The 25,000-nt window shown below is 35.8% G+C and overlaps 1 protein-coding gene across 1 annotated transcript in view; it reads right to left on the bottom strand.

The window, feature by feature from the left end:
- Positions 1–14,848: 14,848 nt before the first annotated feature.
- LOC144964771 (uncharacterized) overlaps positions 14,849–25,000 on the bottom strand; it is a 52,433-nt gene continuing 42,281 nt past the window's right edge. Inside the window, exons 2-3 of the mRNA XM_078899372.1 lie at positions 22,533–22,738; positions 14,849–15,270 (exon numbers count right to left, since the gene is read on the bottom strand). Coding sequence (XP_078755498.1) covers positions 15,244–15,270; positions 22,533–22,738 — 233 coding nt within the window. The 3' untranslated portion in view covers positions 14,849–15,243. The remainder of the gene's footprint in view (positions 15,271–22,532; positions 22,739–25,000) is intronic.

The raw sequence follows: 25,000 nt of genomic DNA, 5'->3' as shown, positions 1-25,000 counted from the left end.
GGGTTAAGTCGAGATGTTTTCTGAAATCAAAAAAATAAAGTTTACCCAGAATATCCAAAATGTCATTAAAATTCTAGATATATTCTGAACCACCCAGTTCAATCTTGAAAAAGACTCTCCTTGTTTCCACTGACACTATACAACTTTTGGATATACTTTAAGTTGAATGAAGTGATTATACTTAATTACAACTCTGTCAACTTGTCTCTAAACTAGGTTTTCACATCCTAGTCCATACATTTGACCACAACTTCATGAAAAGTCAACTGATTTCCTTCAAGATTAAAATAATCAGGAGACCTTGGGCTTTCAGAAAATGCAAATATCTTCACAATGGCACTGGTTTCCTCATGGACCCTCACATATATAACAGGGTACACTAGGAGTAGGGGTAAAGGAGGTCGACAACATCAAGCAATGTTCATGGATGAAGAAAAAAATTGAGATTTTATATACAGGGAATCACCCATGTTGTCCAAGTGAGCAAATTGGGGAATATTAATCTTGCCCAAGGAAAACATCCGGAAATGCCTGAATCAGGGCTCGAACCAGGGACCTTCCGGTTCACAGCGCAATACCTTAACCACTCGGCCACTTAGCCTCTATAACAATAATAATAATAGTAATAATAATAATAATGATGATGACGATGATGATGATAATAATAATAATAATAATAATAATAATAATAATAATAATAACAATAATAATGATAATAATAACAATAATAATGATAATAATAACAATAATAATAATAATGATAATAATAATGGTGATGATGATGATGATAAATAATAATAATAATAATAATAATAATAATAATAATAATAATAATAATAATAATGATGATGATGATGATGATGATGATGATGATGATGATGATGATAATGATGTTAATGACGATGATGATGATGATGATGATGATGATGATGATGATGATGATGATGATGATGATAATGATGATGATATTAATAATAATAATAATAATAATAATAATAATAATAATAATAATAATAACAATAATAATAATAATAATAATAATAATAATAATAATAATAATAATAATAATAATAATAATAATAATAATAATAATAATAATAATAATAATAATAATAATAATAATAATAATAATAATAATAATAATAATGACCATTTCCAAAATATGTGATTCATGCAGTTATGTTATGCTGAAAAGAATGTTTCAATGTTTTTCACTATTAAACTTATTGACATTCCAAAAGCACTTTACATTCACGATTATTCGTATTATTATAATCATAAATGCTAACGAAACTGATTTGATTATTCCTATTACTAACTATGCTTATCGTTGTTCCAATTTCATCATGTTATATATTTTTTTTAATCATAATCAGCATTCTGTTGTTTCATGCCTTCTAGACATATTTTACTAGGAAAATTATGGTGTAATTTAAATTTCTTTTTTGTTGAAGATTACAAATCCCTAATCAATACCTCCAGTGTTATGAGAAGTGTCATTGATTGATTATAATGAATGATGGACCAATAAACAATTTTCTATTTGTTTGTGAACTTACCTATTATACGCGTGTGTCTCTTATTAAGCGGTGTCTCTGAAAAAAAACCCAAGAGATTCCCCCCCCCCCCCAAACAAAAAAAAAAAAAAAACCAAAACAAAAGAAAGACCATATAAAACAAACAATAAACAAAAACAAAACAGACTTAGGGAACCTAATTTCTAATGTAGTTTTATTAGATGAGGAGGAAGGGGGGGGGGGGGGGGTTTTTGTCCAACATTTAGGACATATTTTAATCTCTGACAAACGTTTAGATAAAGTTATTGCAAACACCAGCTGCCCTTATTGTTACCATTATTTAGATAGCATTCGTGTACTCGTGATGTTAAAACGTTTCGAACCTTTGTATGGACAATTATCAATGAGTAAATTAATATAATATTATATTCGGCTAAATTTAAAAATGATAAATTTGATTTAACTCTGAAATGTTTTGTTTCATTCTATCGGATGTCATAGATTTTACATACTGTTTTCTACTTTGGCAGGGGGTCCTGGTAGCTTCAAACGAGCATTAATATACATCAATATCCACTTATCATGCTCAAAGCACTTTACAGGGCGTCCCTAGCCAACGGCAACACTTAACCTAAAGTCGAGACATGACATGTCTGAGGCGATGTTACAATTTTTTCCCGACAGAAATTACGCTGTTAACGGTCTGAAATTCATTTTGCACCTAAGTACGGTTAGAGAATGTGAATAAAGAACCTTTTCCAAGGAATCAACTATGCACCACTCAGAGCGGGACTTGAACCCAGGACCTTCTTATCTGAAGGCGTCTCATACCACAAGACCATATAGCCCCCCACATAGTCCAGTTGGTAAAGAACTTACTTCACACGCAAAGGGGATGAGATCAATACCGGGTTAAGTCGAGATGTTTTCTGAAATCAAAAAAATAAAGTTTACCCAGAATATCCAAAATGTCATTAAAATTCTAGATATATTTCTGAACCACCCAGTTCAATCTTGAAAAAGACTCTCCTTGTTTCCACTGACACTATACAACTTTTGGATATACTTTAAGTTGAATGAAGTGATTATACTTAATTACAACTCTGTCAACTTGTCTCTAAACTAGGTTTTCACATCCTAGTCCATACATTTGACCACAACTTCATGAAAAGTCAACTGATTTCCTTCAAGATTAAAATAATCAGGAGACCTTGGGCTTTCAGAAAATGCAAATATTTTCACCATGGCACTGGTTTTCTCATGGACCCTCACATATATAACAGGGTACACTAGGAGTAGGGGTAAAGGAGGTCGACAACATCGAGCAATGTTCATGGATGAAGAAAAAAAATTGAGATTTTATATAGCCCGATATCTACGCGCTTTACAAAGGGTCCCTGGCCAACAACAACACTTTACATGTAGGACGGGACATGACGCCTGTTAGGCGATTTTTCAGTTTTTTTTCGGACAGAGACAACGCTGTTAACGGCCAGGTACTCATTTTACACCTGAATACGGCGAGAACATGTGAGTAAAGAGCCTTTTTCCAAGGACTCAACTATGCGCCGAGCGAGGCTCGAACCCAGGACATTCCGATCCGAAAGCGAGGGTCATACCACTAGACCACATAGCCGGACTTTAATTCGCAAGACAGATAGAGATAAATGGCGTCAAATATCAGTTGGAACCGGCTCTCATATCTCCTTTACGATCGACACTGTCAGGGGACGAAGGTGAGTTGAGGTTAAATGGATATACAATGAGTGGAGACTGGCCATACCTCAGTGGTAGTGCTCTCGCCTCATAAGCAAAGGGATGGGTATCGGTTAAGGGTGAATTCGAGATTTTTTCCCCTTCCCCCCCCCCCCCCCCAAATCAAGCCGCAGTCTTCGTAAACTTTTGGCCTGATACTAACCAAAAGAATTTGTCATAAACGAAGACGAAGATAATGGTTAAAAAACTTAAATTATGAGTTGTAATTAATAGCTCAACCAATAGAATAATTTGTTTCATTGTACACTTTTAACAGCAACTTACTTTTTACTTTCGTTTGGTGATCGTCGTCTTCATTTGTGACGTAATTTTGCGGGATTAGTATCAGATCTTTAGTTTACGAAGGCGGTACTGCTGTCCAACAAGAAGTGATAGGGAAGATGGGCCCGGCGGATCTTGTAGAAGGTGTTTTGCGATAAGCTAGCCCCCTATCCCAAGAGTAGCAATAGCAAACATAATAGACACCCGTGATATTTCTTATTTACGAAACCGGCTGAAACCCTCAGTCCCAGGTTCACTACCCACTGGAGCACATTTTCCTGAGTCCCATGTTCACTCCCCACTATGCCTACTTCCCAAAACTTTGTCAGATTTCGGCGGGTTTCGGCGCGTTTCGTAAAAAGGAAATGCCCTCCTCCTCCCATCGTCCCAGGTTCACTCCCCACTGGGGTACACTCCCTGGTTCACTCCCCACTGCTGCTCACTTCCCATAACTTTGTTGGGTTTCATCGGGTTTCGGTGGGTTTCGTAAAAAAGAAACACCGGTATTTCGAGTCTCTATACATCGCTACGTTAGAATAACATTAGACGCCGTAACTCAAATTCTCCGAAAACTTGTCCTCATATCGTGGTTACCTCCCTTTGATAGTTCAACCGCATAATCTTAAAATGCAAAACAAATTCTTCTTCTTCTTCTTCTTCTTCTTCTTCTTCTTCTTCTTCTTCTTCTTCTTCTTCTTCTTCTTCTTATTTTTATTATTATTATTGTTATTATATTATTATTATTATTATTATTATTATTATTATTATTATTATTATTATTATTATTATTATTATTATTATTATTATTATTATTATTATTATTATTTGTTTTTTTGCTTGTGTGTGTATGCGTATGGTTTTTGTTGTTGTTTCTTTTTACATATTATCATTAAAAAAAAACTTCTATCTAAATTTTAAAAATTGTAGTCTATTTAACAGTCTCTGTTTATTTCTACAATCCAGTAGATGTATTATAGGTGACTGCCTGTTTCTAATAGCCTTTATTTCTCCCCAAATACTACGGGTTCTCCATTCGTAATAATAATAATAATAATAATAATAATAATAATAATAATAATAATAATAATAATAATAATAATAATACTGATAATAATACTATAAAGTATGTATGTATGCATGCATGTATGTATGTTTGTATGTATGTGTGTACGTATGTATGTACGTTTGTGTGTATGTATGTATTTATGTATGTATATCTATATATCCGTACGTACATACATACATACATACATACATACATACATACATACATACATACATACATACATACATACATACATACATACATACATACATACATACATACATACATACATACATACATACATACATACATACATACATACATACATACATACATACATACATACATACATACATACATACATACATACATACATACATACATACATACATACATACATACATACATACATACATACATACATACATACATACATACATACATACATACATACATACATACATACATACATACATACATACATACATACATACATACATACATACATACATACATACATACATACATACATACATACATACATACATACATACATACATACATACATACATACATACATACATACATACATACATACATACATACATACATACATACATACATACATACATACATACATACATACATACATACATACATACATACATACAAATATACATAGGGACATGTAACTGCGTGCATGCGTGTGTTTGTGTGTGCGTGTTTAGTAAGGGAATGTGAGAGGGGGGGGGGGGGGGGGGGGGGGGGGGGGTTGAAGCATATTGTATTACACGGGGTGAAAGAAAATATCTTGTGAAAATACGAAATTATCCTGCCGCGGCATTGGGGAATACCAACTAGGTTACACACAGCATCGGAGAATTTTACAATGAATAACACCAAAGACAAAAAAAAAAAAAAAATAATATTTCTTTGGGCAGTTGGCCAGCGAAGAGCCATAGGTTTGGAACTTTATTTCTCATTTTGTTACTTATAAGTAAATGACAAATAAAACAGGGCTCAAGCTGTCTCCTTGTGGTGTACCGATGTTGTCAAGGAATGATTTATCCTCTGAGGCACCGATTATTTTGGTCGTTATCAAGATTTCACTTATAACGAATCGTATTAATCTTACTTCATCTTCCATAAATATTCCTTTCATAACCTTTAACAAGGATTGACGATTGACGATCGAAGGCGGCAGACATATATATTCCATATATAACTATTTCTATTTTTTTCTGACAGGGTTTTGGCAGCAAGCCATTTGTGGGTCCAAACTACATCGGCAGTACTTCTCTCCGTCCTGAATCCGTTTTGACTATGTCACAAATAATTTGTCAGTGTGATCAGGGAGAGCGATTTTCTTATTGTATTAAGCAGAGTAATTGGTCTCAAATTCTTTGGAGGACCTTTTCGTTTTCCTGGCTTTTGTACTGATATCAGCTGCTCCCCTTTATTAATATCCAGGTTCTGGTGATGTTCGAATGTCTGATTGAAATTGTCCGCTATGTGTTCATCTAATAAGGGTGGTCCATATTTTAGCAGTTCAGCACATAGTCCATCTTCTCCCGGTGCTTTATTGTTATTTAGTCTTTTAAAAGCGTTTCTCACTTCTCTTGGTGTCATAGATTTTAATAGTGGTCGGGGATCTCCCTCAAATGAGTTGGTGTGTGGCGTTTTGTTGTCTTGAAAGTTTGTTTTATAAAATTCAAAAAGAACATTCGAAATGTCATTGGGGTTAATAATTAATTTGCTCCAGTCATCCTCTATCTTTGGGTTTTCAAATGGTCTTTGATTTATTCGTCTTACAGCTTTGAACATTGCTTGAACATTGCTTGCTAATAATATTATCATCTTTTTTGTCCAACTCATTTCTAATTTCGATTACTCTATGTCTCATGCGATGCAATATTTTATTTCGTTCATATTTTAGTTTCTGTCTTTCTCATTCCTTTTTTTTTTGAGTTTTGTATTCTTATTTATAAATCTTTTTGTTTGTTAGATAATTGAGCTATGATTGTGTCATACGTACGGCCTTGTCGTATGTTTGTTTTTGTCCCGACGCTTTGTATTACAGTGTTTATTATTGCACTTCGTACACGTGACCATGCTTCGATTGTTGTGTTTTTCGTTAAATTGTCTACTTTAAGCATTACGTTGTTGCTGGTATTGTTTACGACATCGCGAGTTGTTGACAATATTTGTAATATTTATTTTTGATTCACTGTATTTTCTTAGTTGTTTGCGCCATTCGATAACAAAGTTTGTTTCAACTAGCCTATGATCTGTTGTTATCAAGGTGCCAGCGTATGATCTTGCATTTGTTATGAATTTTTTGTGTCTTTGTCTGCACAGTGTAAAATCAATTTGGTTGTAAATGTTGATAACTGCTCCTGTTTTTAAAATTTTTCCTCTGTCCTACCCACGTCATTTGGTGTCTAGAAGCGTGATTAAATGCACTGTTTGTGACAAATAACTGTTTATCTTGCAAAAGTCTACTAGTCTTTCTCAGTTATAATTTCGTTTACCCTTCGAATAAGACCCAAGGCAATTCTTCCCTTCATCCCGTTTGTCAACTTTAGCGTTGAAATCTCCAGCTATTATTAGCAGTGTTTTATTTCTTGGATTATTAAGTTTTATTGAGATTTCAGTAAAAACGTTTTAATTCTTCCGGTAATGTTTTTGCTCATCCCGTTGTTGGTGCGTTTGAGTTAGATATGTGATATGTCCCCTTGCAGTTGTAACACACAAATACGGTTAGATACCTTCCACCATTTATTGATTGAATGCTTCCATTTTTCATTAAAAAAAGAAGCCACATCCGTAGAGTCTAGAGTTAGAAGTGAAACAAACATGTCGACCGGTACCCACAGTTTGATCGAATCCATTTTTTAGTTTGGTTTCTTGTAAACAAGTATAATAATAATAATAATAATAATAATAATAATAATAATAATAATAATAATAATAATAATAATAATAATAATAATAATAATAATAATAAGAAGAAGAAGAAGAAGAAGAAGAAGAAGAAGAAGAAGTAGAAGAAGAGGAACAAGAACGACACAAATAATAACTACAACACAATTAACAATAAGAAGAAGACGAGGAGGAGGAGGAGGAGGAGGAGGAGGAGGAGGAGAAGAAGAGGAGGAGGAGGAAGAAGAAGAGGAGGAAAAGGATGAGGAGAAGGAGGAGGAGGAGGTGGTTGTGGTGGTGGTGGTGGTGTTGGTTGTGGTGGTGGTGGAGGAGGAGGAGGATCTGAGGTTTTTTAGATTACTACGAGAAGTAACGCGATAAGAGCTCACTTGTCGTCATGAAAACACTTTCTAGTTGGGAAAGAGGTGAACGTCATCAGGGGAATGGATGGACCGACTGAACTCATCTATTGAGCGGTGATGAATATGTCTCATATTGTAACTTGTGATTGGTAATGGGTGCTGGTACCCCAAGTAATGTGGGTAAGTCATCATAAAGCGCTAGTATGTTTCTATATAATTGCGTATTTGATATAGCAATAGACTCACTAACTAAGGGACTGCATTCGAATTACGGTCGAGCAGTTATCCGTCTTACCATTATGTCTAGACAGCGGTGATAAATACGCTGTAGTTGTTAAATCTGTTGGGTATTATTCTTAGGACAGCGTTGCAAAGCGCCATGCAAGGTCTTTGCTACGTGCTAAAAAGGTACCTACCTAAAATGACTAAGAAAGTTTTTTTTAATTTGTACCAAGACATGAAGAAAAGAAAAAGAAATACACACACACACACAAACACACACACACAAACACACACACATACACATAGAACAACAAACGAAAAGAAATAACAACAACAACAACAACAAAAAGTAAGAACAAAATCAAGCAAATTGACTCACCAGGGATGTATTGATTGTGTAGATATTGCTCACACTAAAAGTTCAAAAGCCACTTCGTGGGATTGGTCTCTTCAGCGACCGATAAACTCATCAATGCTACTACACTCGGTAATAATACTTTTTCTGCTTCATCCTGACAAAACACATTTTACCAAATTTGGCCAGAAAAAAAATCCACACCATAATATCCATCGGCCATCGATTAAAATAATCCCCAACATCGAAGATCTTAAAGGCTGAAACTCCTTTAAAGTCTCCAGTTTAAGAATTATTGACAAGATAATAGTCATTTTTATAGATCCCTATATAATATTATGAGGTGTTAGTTTTCTGTCCAAAAGGGTTAAACGCATTTTGTCAGTGTACTGCGGTATTGTTTTCTCAGATAAGATCATACCTTGTTGATTTTATTACTTCTCTGCATAATCAATGGAGAACGTAAAAAAGTCTACACCCAATGTGAGTATCTTTATCCGTCTCTTTGTTTCCCTATGGTGGATCCCCTGCGTGGTTTTACGCTTGCCTGCTTTTCATCAATGTTCCTTGGTCGTGTTACCACTCCCAATCCCCATTACGTGTGTGCCAATGTCTTCTCATTTACAATCGATGGATGGAAGGACTGTTTACTTTTATAGAAATAAATAACATATAAAAGCCAGTAATCAAAATCTCCGAGTGGATAGCGTAATACTCTCTAATGAAAGACGATAAAAGGAAGTTCCTTTCCTAAAAATGATTGATTCACTCTAGAAAATAAAATAAGTGAGATGGAAGTACTTTCCGCCAGATCTAACAGATCAAGTTACACAATTGCTGCTGGGTGGACAGGGGGTTCAGAAAATAAAATCTTGACTTCAACCGGGATAGAACCGGGCCCCTTTGCGTGTGATGCGAGTGCTCTACCAAATGAACTATCGGAACTCCGCATCAAATAGAGGCCATTTGTGATTATCATGTCTTGGATGAAATTTTCATGTAAAATATTAACAGACAATCATTTTCACGTAATGCCGTTAATCGACTTACAAATTGTGATCACTTTTAGATACGGTGTAGAGCTACAAGCAGATGCTGTCCCGATACAGACGGAGTTAGTGTTCCATGTTTTTATGGATTACCCAATTTGCCGGAAAGTGAAAATAAAAATGTGTATAATTTCATGTCTCTGAGACTACATTCAATCTATTAAAGCTATTAATTTACAGTTTTAATATTCATATTTCGATCACTCGACGGTGCATATAGCTAAGCAATTTCTGACGAATAAAACAAAATTTTGTTTCTTTGTTTGATTGTATGTCACTTCAAATTTCAATCGATTGAGGAAACCTAAACCTTGCAATAAATCTCAATTCTGATATTTCTGTGGATTTTCAGGTTTCAGGCGTTTTACATGTTTGCGGCTTCTTTCTCAATCAATCGACATCTGAATTTAAAAAGTGTCTGGCCAAATTGAAAGATATGCGTTTTTCAATTGTTTCGCAGATTGTTCGGTGACTACTGCTGCACTATGAAACTTTTATTTAAAGTGGCAAAGGACACTATTTCTCCTCCTCCCCCCCCCCCCCCCCCCCCCCCCCCCCCCCCCCCGTGCAAGATATGACAGGCTGATTTTTTGTTTTGTTACATAATTTCAATTTCTGATCTGTATGGTACTCTAACCAAGAATACGTTTTACATCGTCACATTACAGCCATTCAAAAAGAGCACAGTGCAGCTTATCACCCACAAGGACACGATATTTCCATTTATTTGTCCTGGGGGAGATTTACTGCAAGGGTTATCACGTTTATTCTGAACGCACTGACTAAACTGTAATAACAGCACATACATTTTGATGGGCAATTTGGGCGACATTGGTCCATTCTCATTAAGGAAATGGATATTATGGACTGTCCATTCTCATAAAGGAAATAGATGAATGGGATTACACATTGCATATCGCACATTCCTATCAGTAACATTTTCCATGCGCTTCACCCTTCTTGTTTTTGTTTCTAAGCTGAAGGTCTTTAGGCTCATGTTCTTCGATCGATTGCCAAGCCACGTAGTAGTACGTTAGGTTCTATGCAAGTGCGTTCAATAAGTATCCGATCTAGTCCCACCACAGACCCATTAATAGAGCACCCCCAATGAACACTTGATTTTGAACGTGATCAATTTCGCCTATGTTTTCAAATCATTCCCTTCGCTCAAAATTTCGGATTAAGCGAAAGTTATATATTATATTAAGATATGAAGTGAGTAGAAAAGTGCCAGAAGACAATAGAGAATAACAATTTTTTTCGCGGCGGTGATGGGGGTTTGAACCCGCGACCTTACTGGTACGACAACTCCGCCTGGCCGGTGAGAGCGTGACTCTACCGTATGAGCTATCCACGATCCTCCCCCCCCCCAAAAAAAAAAAAAAAAAAAAAAAAAAAAAAAATCGTATGTAACTGGTCATTCATTACTAGAGCTCTCTCACCGACTACTGGAGATCGAGGGTCCAACACACACAACCCCCGCGAAGTTAGTTGGCCAGCAATTATTATATTATTATACTCATTTGAAAGCCTTGCATATTGTTTTCATTGGTTGTGGAGTCATAGGAATTTGTACCTCAATGTCAATCTGTAAACCTACACTTTTACATCGATATTTTTTGCTACACTTCAGAGATGATGTTATAAGAAACCGATCACAGCTTTGGGATATCAGGTAGATGTTTTTACAACCCGCCCCTGCACATTCAGCATTGTCAGATCAGCCATTTTTGGTCTCTAAGACCATAAAACCATTGATACTCCTCCATAATTTCCTGACCTAGCACCGCGCGACTTTTTCCTATTTCTGAAACTTAAAATGTCATTGAAATTGAAAGGACATCATTGACGTTTAGAGAGAAACTCAGAAGGTGCTTGATGTGGCGACTGTTAGAATGCTACAGGGGACAGTTTTCTCTTTATAATAGTTGGAATTGGTGTGCCACTCAGACAGAGAATACTTTGAAAGCCTAAATGGAAAATAATCCATTTAGTCGACGTGTACACATATGTAGGTCTAACATCCGAACGCGATATGGGACTTGTTTAACATTGTTGTAATGGACAATATTTTGCGTCATTTTTTTAAAGATTTCCATTAGAACAATGAACCCATAATGAATTGGGTTATCAGACCTGCAAATAAGTGCATGTCGCATCAGTGAATCATTTTTGTATAATGATAACAGTCCGGAAATTATTGAACGCACCTCGAATTTGCTCCGTTATGTTGTAGAGAATGCTTTCTGCATTGCTGTATGGAAGGTGATGTCAGGGGTCTTGAAGTTCACTGCCGTTTGAAATGCAAGCGATAAGTTGTTTCATAAACGTGTCACCTGATGGGTCTATATTTCATCGTTCTTGTATTGTTATGACACCATTATTATTATACATTATTATTAGTTGAGTAAGTTCATCATTTCTCCTTATTCATATACAGTATGTGACGAGGCCGTTTAAACCAGCAGTATGTCGAGATCATTAGGAGATGAAATGTGAATTTTGAATCAAAATACGGACTTTGGGTCTTTTGCAATGAAATAAATAATTTGTATTCTCGGTTATGAGAAAGAAGAAAATAAGTTTCATATGTTTAGCTATGAACTGATTTTCCAGCACTTCGTTCATCCCGACATAATACTGCTTTGAGACGGTGGGTCACGAATAGGCATATTTCACTACTCTCTCTCTCTCCTCGTCTCTCTCAATCTCTATCTATCCATCCCCCCCTCTCTCTCTCCATCTCTCTCAATCTCTATATATATCCATCCATTTCCACCTCCTCTCTTTCTCTCTTCATCTCTCTCAATCTCTATCTTTCCATCCCTCTCCATCCGTTTCGCTATCCATCTCTCTCCAACTCTCTCTCTCTCTCTCTCTCTCTCTCTCTCTCTCTCTCTCTCTCCATCTCTCCCAATCTCTATCTAACCACCCCTCTCCATCCCTTTCTCTCTCTCTTTCCATCTCTCTACACCTCTTAACCTCCATCTCTTTGAATACTATCTATCCATCCCTCTCCATCCCCCCCCTCTCTCTCTCTCTCTCTCTCTCTCTCTCTCTCTCTCTCTCTCTCTCCATTTCCCTCCATCTCTACATCTCTCGCTTTCCAGCTCTCCATCTCTCTCTCTCTCTCTCTCTCTCTCTCTCTCTCTCTCTCTCTCTCTATATATATATATATATATATATATATATATATATCTTTCTCTTTTCCTTTATCTCTTCTCCTCTGCATTGATGCATATAAGTGACACACAGCCTCAGACCAGTATTATATTGGAGTGATAGAGGCTAAAAATTATTTTATCCGACAAAGTCCCAGGTTTGAGAGTATTTGACAAGACGAGGGTCATTCTAATCTATCGATCTTTGAAGGACGAGTTTTCTGGGCAATTTTTTAAAATGTGTTTTTTGTTCAGAGTATGACAGCACTATCACCACCGTCATCTTCGTCATCACCACCACCACCGCCACCACCACTAGCAGCACCAGCACCACACCACCACAACCACCACCACCACGTTAATTACCACCACAATTACCATAATCACTACCACTATCACCTTAATCACCACCAGCACCACCACCACCACCAACACCACCACCATCATCATCGTCATCATCATCATCATCATCATCATAACCATCATCATCTTCATCACTGACATCATCTTTTTATCATGAACATCCACACCACCAACACTATCGCCAGGACGAGTTTTCTGGGCAATTTTTAAAAAATGTGTTTTTTCGATGACAGAACTATCACACCACCATTTTCGTCACCATCACCACCACCTTTATCACCACCAAAATTACGATCACTACTAACATCACCATCATCATCACATCACCACTTTTACTATCATCATCATCTTCATCACTGACATCATCATATCATGAACATCCCCACCACCCAACACAATCGCCATCATTATCATCTCATAACCATCACCATTATTGCCACCATCATCATCTTCACCATCAACACCACTTTCAGCATCACTACCATCACATCCTTATCTTCGCAACTACCAATATCAACACCGCTAAGCAAGCATCATCATATTTGCTTTATTGGTATTTGCGTCGATTAAATTTAGCGAATGGTGCACTTTCTTTTTTTATTGAATTTATTTGTTGTTTGTATTGTATATTCAATATTTAATTCTAGCAAGTGTCGAGTCCTGATAGATATGTCATGAAAGTTATTTATTGCTCAAGCTGATCTACCTTGGACGTCTAAGTCAATTTTCAGTTAACTATCTCCGGTAACCACCTCTGGTGTCTGTAGATAACTACTAGATTTATATCAGATGTAGTCTAGATCTATATTTCGATGACTTGATGATATTTGTGGCCATTGATATTTAATAATTGCAGCCACACCAAGCAAACCGAAAAAAAAGAGAAAAAAGAGTTAAAAATCTCAACCAAAAAACCCCCCAAAAAAACAAACAACCCCCCCCCTCCCCAAAAGCCAATAAAATAAAATAAAATAAAATAAATAAATAATACCAAAAAAATACAACCCTCCCCCCCCAAAAAAAAAAAAAACAAAAAAAAAACAACAAAAAACAAAAAAAAAAACCCAATAACTCTGAAAAGCCTTTTTTTTGGGCTGGTGATGTTTAATCTTTAAATGGACACAGTTCCTTCCTAAAAATGGCAAATTATGTTATGACCCGTGATCGGTGCATGTGACCGTTAAATAATTAATTAATTTTCACAGATCCCGTTGGCCGATAAGCCATTCTGACATTTGGCATCATCATTAGAAGCTGAAAAATAGAGAAGAAAGACTTCAACTCTGTGAACGGAAAAGCCTTCGACTGATTCGCCAGAGAACTTGCTTGCTATAAATATCATCTTGATCTATCTCGGTAGATCTCGTGTACCTATTTGCAGATCTGATAACCCATAATGTTATGGAACTAACAATGCTAAAACAAGCCCATAATTGCGTCCGGTTGTCAAACTAGAAAATTAATATGTGCACGTCGATCTAGGGCAAATAGTCGAGGTACAATACAGCATACAAAGGAGAAAGAGAGACGATGATTAAGCATAATATGGTGGCCATTAAGAGGGTATTTACTCTATCAGATTGAGACTTAAAGACGAGAACAAAAGCTGTGTAAAGGGCTTAGTAAATGTTAATAAAGCGCGTAGAAATTGTTAACAAGGCGTTAAGAAATTTAAACAAGCGCTATGATATATTATACTATGATTTACACGTGTTATCCAACACCATAGTGGCGAATTTCTAGGTCATATGATTATGGCTGACCTATTGGAAGAAAATCCAGTTACAACAACAAAATAAATTATGATAAAGAACGCTTAATTAAAAACACGTTTATTTATTCATGGTATTATAGAGGGATAACACAACCAGTAAGTGAATTTTCGTCTGTGGCCATCAGGGTGAGAACAGTTACGAGAACAGATACATAGATATAATATAAAGAATAGATTTATAGATAGATGGGAGTGGAGAAGGAAAGAGAGTGAGATAGAGTGAGGAGGCGTTCACGTGAGAGTGTGTATATGTGTCATAGTTTAAGCACAGTGTGTGAGATTGGGCTTGCGTGTGTGTGTGTGTGTGTGTGTGTGTGTGTGTGAGAGAGAGAGAGAGAGAGAGAGAGAGAGAGAGAGAGAGAGAGAGAGAGAGACCTTTACTCTATGTTAACATCACAATGAAATGAAACTAAAATCTTTTTCTGCATAACTTGGTTTAGCCACGACCTCTTCCTCGCATCGCCTGAAAAAAAAAGAAGGAAAAGTGGGAAATGTGTCAACTCAAGAAAGTTTTAAAATATATTTTTAGACTCACTGTCAGATAATTAATTGCCATCATAATAATCTTTGTAATAATTGTCTATCTCGTCGTCGTCGTCGTCCTCCTCCTCCTCCTCCTCCTCCTCCTCCTCCTCCTCCTCCTCCTCCTCCTCCTCCTCTCCTCAACCTCCTCCTCCTCCTCATCATCATCACCATCATTATCATCATCATTATCATCATCATCATCATCATCATCATCATCATCATCATCATCATCATCATCATCATCATCATCATCAATATCATCATCATCATCATCATCATCATCATCATCATCATCATCATCATCATCATCATCATCATCATCATTATCATTATCATCATCATCACCACCACCACCAACATCACCTTATCAATTGTTGTAATGGATAATATTTTGTGTTGGTTTGAGAGTATTGCTATCACGATAGCCCATAACTGTTTGGACTATCAGGCCTGCAAATTAGAACACCATTTTACAGCAAAAACAGTTGTCAACCAAAGTATAATCATAACTAAACGTTATTTTCAACAGTGCAATTATGTCCTCACTCATCTTTCACCAGGTCCCAGATTTGAGCGTTTTTGCCAAGAGGAGGACCATTTAAATCGATCGATATTTTAATGTCGAGTTTTCTTTCCAAATTTATAAATACGTGTCTTTCTTACGGCGTCAGCTGGATAAGAAGGAAGCACATACATTCTTAAGGAACTAAAAAAGTAAAATGCCAGATCTCTTTTCGTTGCGTTAAATCGTAGTCTTCGTTAACTTATAGCCTGAAACCGTGGCCTTCGTAAAGTTATCGTCTGACACTGACCAAAAAATGACGTCAAAATGCCAGTCTTTTGCCACAAAAGAAAACAAATCGTGAGTGGTATTCAATAGTTCAACCAATGGGACCACTTGTTTCCATGAACACTACTAACGAAAACTCACTAGGCGGTGCAAAAACCAAATTATGGCGTCAAAATGCCAGTCTTCTTGGGTATCAGAGCGTGGCCTTCGTAAAGTTATGGCCTGACACTGACCAAAAAATGACGTCAAAATGCCAGTCTTTTGCCACAAAAGAAAACAAATCGTGAGTGGTATTCAATAGTTCAACCAATGAAATAACTTGTTTCCATGAGCACTACTAACGTCAACTCACTAGGCTGTGCAAAAAAAAATAAAAAAATAATGACGTCAAACTGCCAGTCCTTTTGGATTTCAGTGTCAGGCTATAGATAGTATGCGCTTGGCTAGGAAGCTCATAACATTGCCATCCGGAAGTATAACGGACCAACACACAAAACTGTGTGTATCCATGAACGTTTATAGTCAGGTTAATGCAGTTCAGTGAGCATTACTCATAAACGCGGATGGCAAAAAACAATAACAAAGACCTGAGTGACGTCATCTTCGAACTATCTATAACATAACGATGGCGACGTTCAGAGTCAGGCTATAGATAGTTCGAAGATGACGTCACTCAGGTCTTTGTTATTGTTTTTGCCATCCGCTTTTATGAGTAATACTCACTGAACTATATTAACCTGACTAGAAAACGTTCATGAATACACACAGTTTTGTATGTTGGTCCGATATACTTCCGGATGGCAGTGTTATGAGCTTCTTAGCCAAGCGCATACTATCTATAACGATGTCTACGGTTAAATCGTAGCCATCGAGGCTAAATCCACTGAACATCATCTGGTTCATATCGACATACTACCGACTGTCGGCGGTGAGTCACATACAGCTTATAGATAGTATGCAGATGACGTCACTCAGGCCTTTGTTATTGTTTTTGCATTCCGCGTTTGTGAGTTGTTCTCACTAAACTGTATTGACCAGACTATAAAAGTTCATGGTTACACAGAGTTTGTGTGTTGGTCCGTTATACTTCCGGATGGCAATGTTGTGAACTCCTTGGCCAAGCGAATTCTATCTATAGATAGTATGAAGTTGACGTCACTAAGGTCTTTGTTATTGCTTTTTTCCATCCGCGATTTTGAGTTATTCTCACTAAATTGTATAAAACAGACTATAGAATGTTCGAAGATGACGTCACTCAGGTCTTTGTTATTGTTTTTTGCCATCCGCGTTTATGAGTAATGCTCACTGAACTGTATTAACCTGACTATAAACGTTCATGGATACACACAGTTTTGTGCGTTGGTCCGTTGTACTTCCGGATGGCAATGTTATGAGCTTCTTAGCCAAGCGCATACTATCTGTGTTGGTCCGTTATACTTCCTGATGGCAATGTTGTACGCTTCTTTGCCAAGTGCATACTATCTAAATTAATGATGGATGCCAATAAAGACACGTATAATTTTATTAAGAAACAAAATTGACTTCACTCAGCTCTTTGTTATTGTTTTTAGGCAGACATTTTGGTGATTAGCTCTCATTAAATTATACCAATCAGACTATACTATAAATGTTCAAGGCTACACATAGTTTGTGTGTGTGTGTGTGTGTGTGTGTGTGTGTGTTGCTACGTTATATCCGTATAGCGGATGTTGTGAGTATTTTACCTAAACGCAGAGCATCGATATATCTAAAATGCCATATCCTGTTTTAACAGATGGATGTTTTGATATGTTAGGTAGAAAAAGTGATTAATTTACGTCTATTGCTTTTTATATTATCCTAAACGTAATTCATCACGACAACTCATCAGTGAGTCTAATATATTATGAACCACCCTTGTGGCTTTAGAGGATTTGATATCATGATAAAAGTTGCTTGTTTTGTACCATTTACACCCAACTGATTAGCTTAACTGTTATTGATTCATTGCTGTTGTGAAAATTCTCTCTAACCAACAGCATAATATCGTCCATTAAAACAATGTTAATTCAAGCCCGTGGTTGTGTGTTCGGTAGCGGCCAAATTCCAATAGAAAGTGTGTTGGTTTGTGTGTGTGTGGAAGGGGGGGGGGGGGGGGCTCATTTTGACCAAAGAAAGGGGAAGGACGATGTGCAGTTTGACCAATTCATAGAAAGGGATGGGGATGCGCATTTTGGGCATTTTCTAATTTAGGTGAGGCGAGATGTGATGTAGATATAAGATGGTTTTCTTTCAATCAATTTTACCGCTAATAAAATAACATTTTCATCGACAGCACATTGAGTACTTTCCTTTTTCACCGGCTCATTTCGTGAGCTGGAATTGAATATAAATGGGGGGGGGGGGGGGGGGGGGTGTTCGATACAGTAGTGTATCTTGAAATGCTAAGTCCCCTTGAGGTGTTTGCATTGTTCCTAAAATGAACTCTAGAGGAATATTTAATCAGGTTTCTCGTGCATTAGCAATGAGTTTATGACCTAAAACGTAACATTATGCTAGATATTTTCTCCCATAAGGTAATGACCTTTATTAATTAGAGATTAACCTCACGACAAAGGTCACCACTTTTAGTGGCAAAGATGCTAATGATCTCCCATACTTTCATTTAATTGAATTGGCAACACTATCAAAACCGACGTGCACTTATTTGCATGTTTCATAACCCTAATTGTTATGGGCTCATTTTTGTAATGAAAATACTCTCAAACCAATTCAAAATATTGTCCATTACAACAATGTTAAACCAAGCCTATTTGATTGTGTTTGGTTATCAGACCTATAAATTTGGGCACGTTGATCAAAACCAATCAAATAAAAACAAGGATAACAGAGACTACGATAATTTTGCAGATAACTAAATTGTGACCAACTGTCTCAAAACGGTGTTATGTGACTAGTAGGTCTGACAAATATAAATGGAGTAAAAATAAATATGGCCCATAAGATAAACAATACACACGTATACAAACATTTAAAAATGTTTCCATCTCCTTAATGCATTTTTATGCATGGGATTTAATATCATAATCAAGCAAATGTCAAATAGAATTTAAGGCAAATGAACATGGCATTTATTGAAAAAAACAATATATAGATTCTATTGAAAAATTAAACTTTTGAAATTCTGATCGCTTTCTCTTTAAATTTAATTAGCTGGGCCAGTTTAAAGGGAGCAGTCAGTTAGATATTTCCAGAAAAGTAGTGAAATTTCTATAGACTTTTAAAACGACAGAGTAATACGAAACAGTCCATGTTTGCTAGGAATCGAACCTTATACCTTCTGTTTATCCAGTATATGGTACGTATGAATATTTAGCTTATCTTGGTGATAATTTGGTGAAGCTAATTGCATAATTTCATGTTTACGAAATCCCAGGTTTGAGAGTTTTTGTGTCATTTAAATCGATCGGTATTTCAAGATCGAGTTTTCTGGCCAAATTTTTAATACGTGTTTTTCAGACGCCTTTCACTGGTTAAAAGACTTTGAATGGCAAAAACAAAAACAAGGAGGCAAATGGCAATAAAGCAGGGGATTCCACATACTTGATTAGGGGTTGTGTGATTGAAAGACAATAATTAATCGTTACTTTACTATGCAATACAGTGGAAGGCCTGTTTTGAAAGTCCTAGTCGTCGATGTCTAGACTATTCACTGACAAAATATCATTTAGTTTGGCCAGAGAAGTTTTCCTTATTATTATTATTATTATCATTATTATTATTATTATTATTATATTATTATTATTATTATTATTATTATTATTATTATTATTATTATTATTATTATTATTATTATTATTATTATTATTATTATTATTTTTATTTTTATTTTTATTATTATTATTATTATTATTATAATTATTATTATTATTATTATTATTATTATTATTATTATTATTATTATTATTATTATTATTATTATTATTATTATTATCATTATTATTTTTATTATTATTATTATCATCATCATCATCATTATTATTATTATTATTATTATTATTATTATTATTATTATTATTATTATTATTATTATTATTATTATTATTATTATTATTAAACAAAGATAGATTGAGATGATTGTCAACTTGACAGAAAATAAGTTTACTGTTTTCAAGTTGGGGGATATCTTAATCTATCAATACATTATGATGCAAAATGTTTCAGATCTAAATAAATTGCGTTTTATAACATGATAAAGAATAAACTTGACAATGAATGATGACAACTAATTCAATGCTTTTTGAATATGATAAGTTAAGAATAATAATATTTCAACGCGTCGCTGTCTTAAACCGGACAGTTCAAAAGCCAATATAAACATACAAGGAATCGAGTCTCAAGATCCCATTAAAACAGAATATCCTCTTCAAATGAGACGGGAGTCTGTGTTAAACATTTAATTCTTCTTGTTTATTTTTATCTGTGTCCAAACTGACGCCTTTGTAATCAAATCATATTGACGGCGTGTCGGTGATGAACAGAGAGATTGATTTTTGATTTTGCCCATTTTACATTCACTAATTGGTTTTCGTTTTAGGAGCTTCTGTCTCTTAAAACAAATAACGATATTTTTAAAACAATAAAATCATATATGTGGCTTGGTTTGGTGGCAAATATAAATCAGGGTCACGATAGCTCAGAAGGTAGAGCACTAGATTCACACATAAAAGGACCGAGATCGACCCCTAGTGAAGTCGAGATTTTTATCTGATCCCCCCTCCCCCCTGTCCAGCCAGCAGCAAAGTACTTTGTAATAGAATAGCGTCCTATCCAAAGGGTAGAGCGCAATTAGCATTGTCCGTTTCACGCGATAGAAGCCAGGATAAAATCTGACTCCGAAGGGCGACTTTTTAACGCAATATTTTTAAAATTGAAATATATAATTCATGAATTGATAAAATAAAGACTGCGACTTGCTCTTATATCATGTGATTTAGTATTTTCTATGTGACACACCGTCTCCAAACGGTATAAAATCGGGATGATTAAGGTGGTGAACATTGAATTTGTGGTGACGTGTACATATTTCCAGGTCTGATAATGGAATGCAAATATAGGCTTGATTTAACATTGTTGTAATAGACACTATTTTGAGAGTAATTCCATTACAACAATGAGACCGGGGTGAAAATGTAGCAATGACTATCCCGCACAAATCTTTGGGCCTCTTTTTCGCTCACGAAGTGCCCGAATTCGCGTCAAAATATGGGACGAAGCCGTTTCGTATATGCTATTTTAAAAAATTAATTACGACGCTGTTTATTGATGAATATGACTGAAGGTTGGCACACAGTTAGGAAAAGGTCATTTTAGATTATGTCAAGCGACAAAACTCGTGCGATTACGTTAAAAATAGATTTTTACTCTTTGGAGTAAAATATTTCTAAAACTACCGGGCGTGGAGGTTTTGTCGCTGACAAGGTAATACATGAACATTTCTTCCTTTTGGTTGTAAAATTTCATATGAATATGACGAGTACTTTTCCCGTATTTTCCAAAACACCATCCTAATTTGCTCTTCAAGTTTCACACTTATTACGCAAGATACAACCAAAGGTCGAAAAAAAAATGCCGAAAAAGCGTCCCATATTTTCGCGTTTTTTTCCTCTTTGCGGGTCATCCAAATAAATGACACCTTTGAAACTGCATAACTTGTTTATTTATGAATGGATTTTCAAAATTCAAAAACATTTTTACTCAGTGGAGATAGGGCTTTGATTTTAGACAAAAATTTTCCTCAAAAAGAGAATAAAACATTTTTCACAGTCATTGCTAGAAAATGGTGCCGAAAAGTGGTTTTATTTTTAAAATGACCAAAAATGCCAGATTGTAGTTTTGTTACTCAAAGTAATATGATATGTCTGTTAGGTGCGTTCTGTCGATTTGCGCGATCGATCGCGCAGCCTTTTTCGTGGATTCACAGAATGCGCAACCATCTGGTCTTGCGAACGTGACATTAGACTATTGAATCCAATTGTAACCTGTATTTATTTTCCTTTCTTGGGTTTTTCTCCACTTTTTATCCATTGGGTTTCTGGTATCACCTTATGGACCCTTATTGAACAACTTAACCTCTTGGTTCTTTTCTTCTTTCAGCCATCGATTTCCATGCATGTGGTCAATCAGATTAGATATAGGCAACGTGAACATATTTTCAGGTCTGAAAAGGGACGTAATTATGGACTCATTTAATATTGTTGAAACGAAAATCATTTTGTGTTGATTTGAGAGTATTTATTTCCATTACAACAATGAGACCATAACATTTAGGGTTATCAGACCTGCAAATAAATCTACGTCGGATATAGGGTTAACATTTGGTTGTGAATCTACGACACGTACATTTGATTTGAATAAAATACTTTACTTACAGCAAAAGACAGTCTGCAAGCACCGATAACGTAGTTGTACGTTTCTCCTTTGGAACACCATTGTCTCTTTTGGGTGCGGGGAGGGTTTCTTGGAGGCATCGACAAGAGTTGAGCCAACAATTCTCCGTTGACGTAACCACTAGCAGGGACTCCAGAATCACCTAAGTAGGGAGCATCATCGGTCTGACTCAAATGTCCAGTCGGAGCTGTTGAAAAGAGATATCAAAGATTTTTAAAATGTGAGCAAAATCCACTATACGTGCTCAGAGCTTTTTAAAATAATCCCAAGCCAACGGCAACATTTAACGTGTAGAGTAAGACAAGACGCTGTTAGACGATATCATTTTTTACAAAGACAACGCTGTTTCCGGCAACGTACTCGTTTTACGTCTGAGTCTAGTGAAAAAGTGTAAGTATAGAGCATTTTCCACGGACTTAACTCAGAACGGCTAAAAAATGGATTCAAACCAGGGTCACAAACCAAAAGGTATACCATTAGACCACAGAGCCGCAGAAAGGTAACAACAAAACAGTTTCATAAGTTACGGATCTAAATTGAACCTAACCTCGGGAGTGCTTACTTTTACCTTTGAATTAGTGGTCTCATTGGAACCGCATGATGTTTTAATGAACATAAGTTCGAAGTGAAAATGCCTCGGAATCTGTTCATCAACCACGGTAATTTTAGACACATAGTTTCTGTGTGATACTCCAACGCGCTTGCTTCATTCAGTCTATGAGCTTATCGCTTTATGTTCTACACAAACGTCGAATCTATTGTTTTAAAATGCCGTAAACATCTTATCATATAGCAAGCACGGGCCATGAACATTTTAAAACTCATTAGTGGCCCGATCATTCAGAGATTATTTTTGTGTATTTAATTGTGCAAAAACAAAAACCAATCATGTCGTGAATTTACCACTTGCCGTCAACGTGATTTGATTATCTTGGCGTCAGCAAGCACGCAGACAGAGAAAAAGACAAGAATCGATTGAGTTATACCGTTTGCTTGTCTAAATATATGTAAGCCTCCATTTCAAAATGGTATCATGTCGGAAAGAATCAGGTGCTGACAATGAAATTCATGGTAAGTAAAAATGATGAAAGATAAAGATCTGAACAAGTGTGTATGAAAGGTGACAGACAAAACAGCCTTTCATACACACTTGTTCAGATCTTTATCTTACACCGGTGCATGCTCCCCAGTATCTTAATTTGATATTTTCAAAAATGATGAAACCTGCGCATTTTATGATGCCTTTAAAAGTATCCCTTCAGAGCCATTACACCTATGGAGCAAGAGTTTATACCGGTTTCTAAAGCGTAAAACGGACAATATAAATTGCATACTATCCTTTTGGATAGGACGCTTTCTTTTAGAAAGGACGCTAGTCTATCGCAAAGCACTTTCCGCCAGATCTAACAGACCCGGATACCCAATCATGTGTGCTCTGCCCACGTTGTTAAAGGGAATCCCATTTTACATTTAGGAAAAGTAATACAGTTTATTTGACCGCATGGACCTACCATTCTTATTTCTCACCATCTTAATCTTTATTCATTTCTCGACATCTTCCCCTTCCCGACAAGATGGCAGATTGAATCTGTGAGTCATACATTTAATTTTCCTCTTTTAATTCAGTACATAAATGAGAACACAATGGTTCAAACATAGAAATATTCATTACCTATGGTCAAATGATTCAATTCAAAGCAGGCTAAAAGCAAAAACAAACTAAATATAAATCACACATAGCTATGGTATTGTTCTTTTCGAGGTAAAACAAACATCATTTACACATACTTAGCGTACCAGCCGTTTTAGTAGTACCAGGGTTGAAGCACTATAGAATATATTTATTTTTTCCTTTTTGCTAGACTAGACAAAATACGTTTAGTATTGTATGTGCGTAATACGACACATGTAATCGGCAGGAGCATTAACAAATTGCGTATCTTTAAAATAATTCTGCCAAATCTATTATACATAGCTACCCAATCACTTTTGGGTAAGCGATTTTGAGACTTTTTGAAAATTTGAGAGTTATATGGGGGTGAGATGGCCGAGTGGATAAGGCACTCACCTTCAGCTAGGAGTCCCATTACCGCTTCTCAATTATTTTCTTGAGCAAGAAACTTAGCCCATTGCGGCTGACGCCATGGTTATCTTGATCTTTTAAAATTAGACTCGAAAGAAAAATTTCCTCTGAGCACGAATAAAAAATCTTATTAGATTGCATTTTAATAATTAAAGCTATCAGTACACCTAATACAATTTGTATGGCTAAAAGGGCTAAAGCAATAATTGGGTGACTGTGCTTAAGTGAGATATGTTTAAAAGAATGTCGGTAATTAAAAAAAAAATACAAAACAACCAGACAAACAGACAAATAGAAAACCAACGCCCCCTTAAAAAACAAAACAAAAACAAAACAAAAACAAAAACAAAAACAAAAACAAAAACA

This window comes from Berghia stephanieae, chromosome 2 (genome assembly GCF_034508935.2).
Source record: "Berghia stephanieae isolate SIO BIC M18660-M18661 chromosome 2, UCSD_Bste_1.3, whole genome shotgun sequence".
In the NCBI taxonomy this organism is placed as follows: Eukaryota; Metazoa; Mollusca; class Gastropoda; order Nudibranchia; family Aeolidiidae; genus Berghia; species Berghia stephanieae.
The sequence above is the reverse complement of the archived record's forward strand: the minus strand, read 5'-3'. Positions and strand labels throughout refer to the sequence as shown.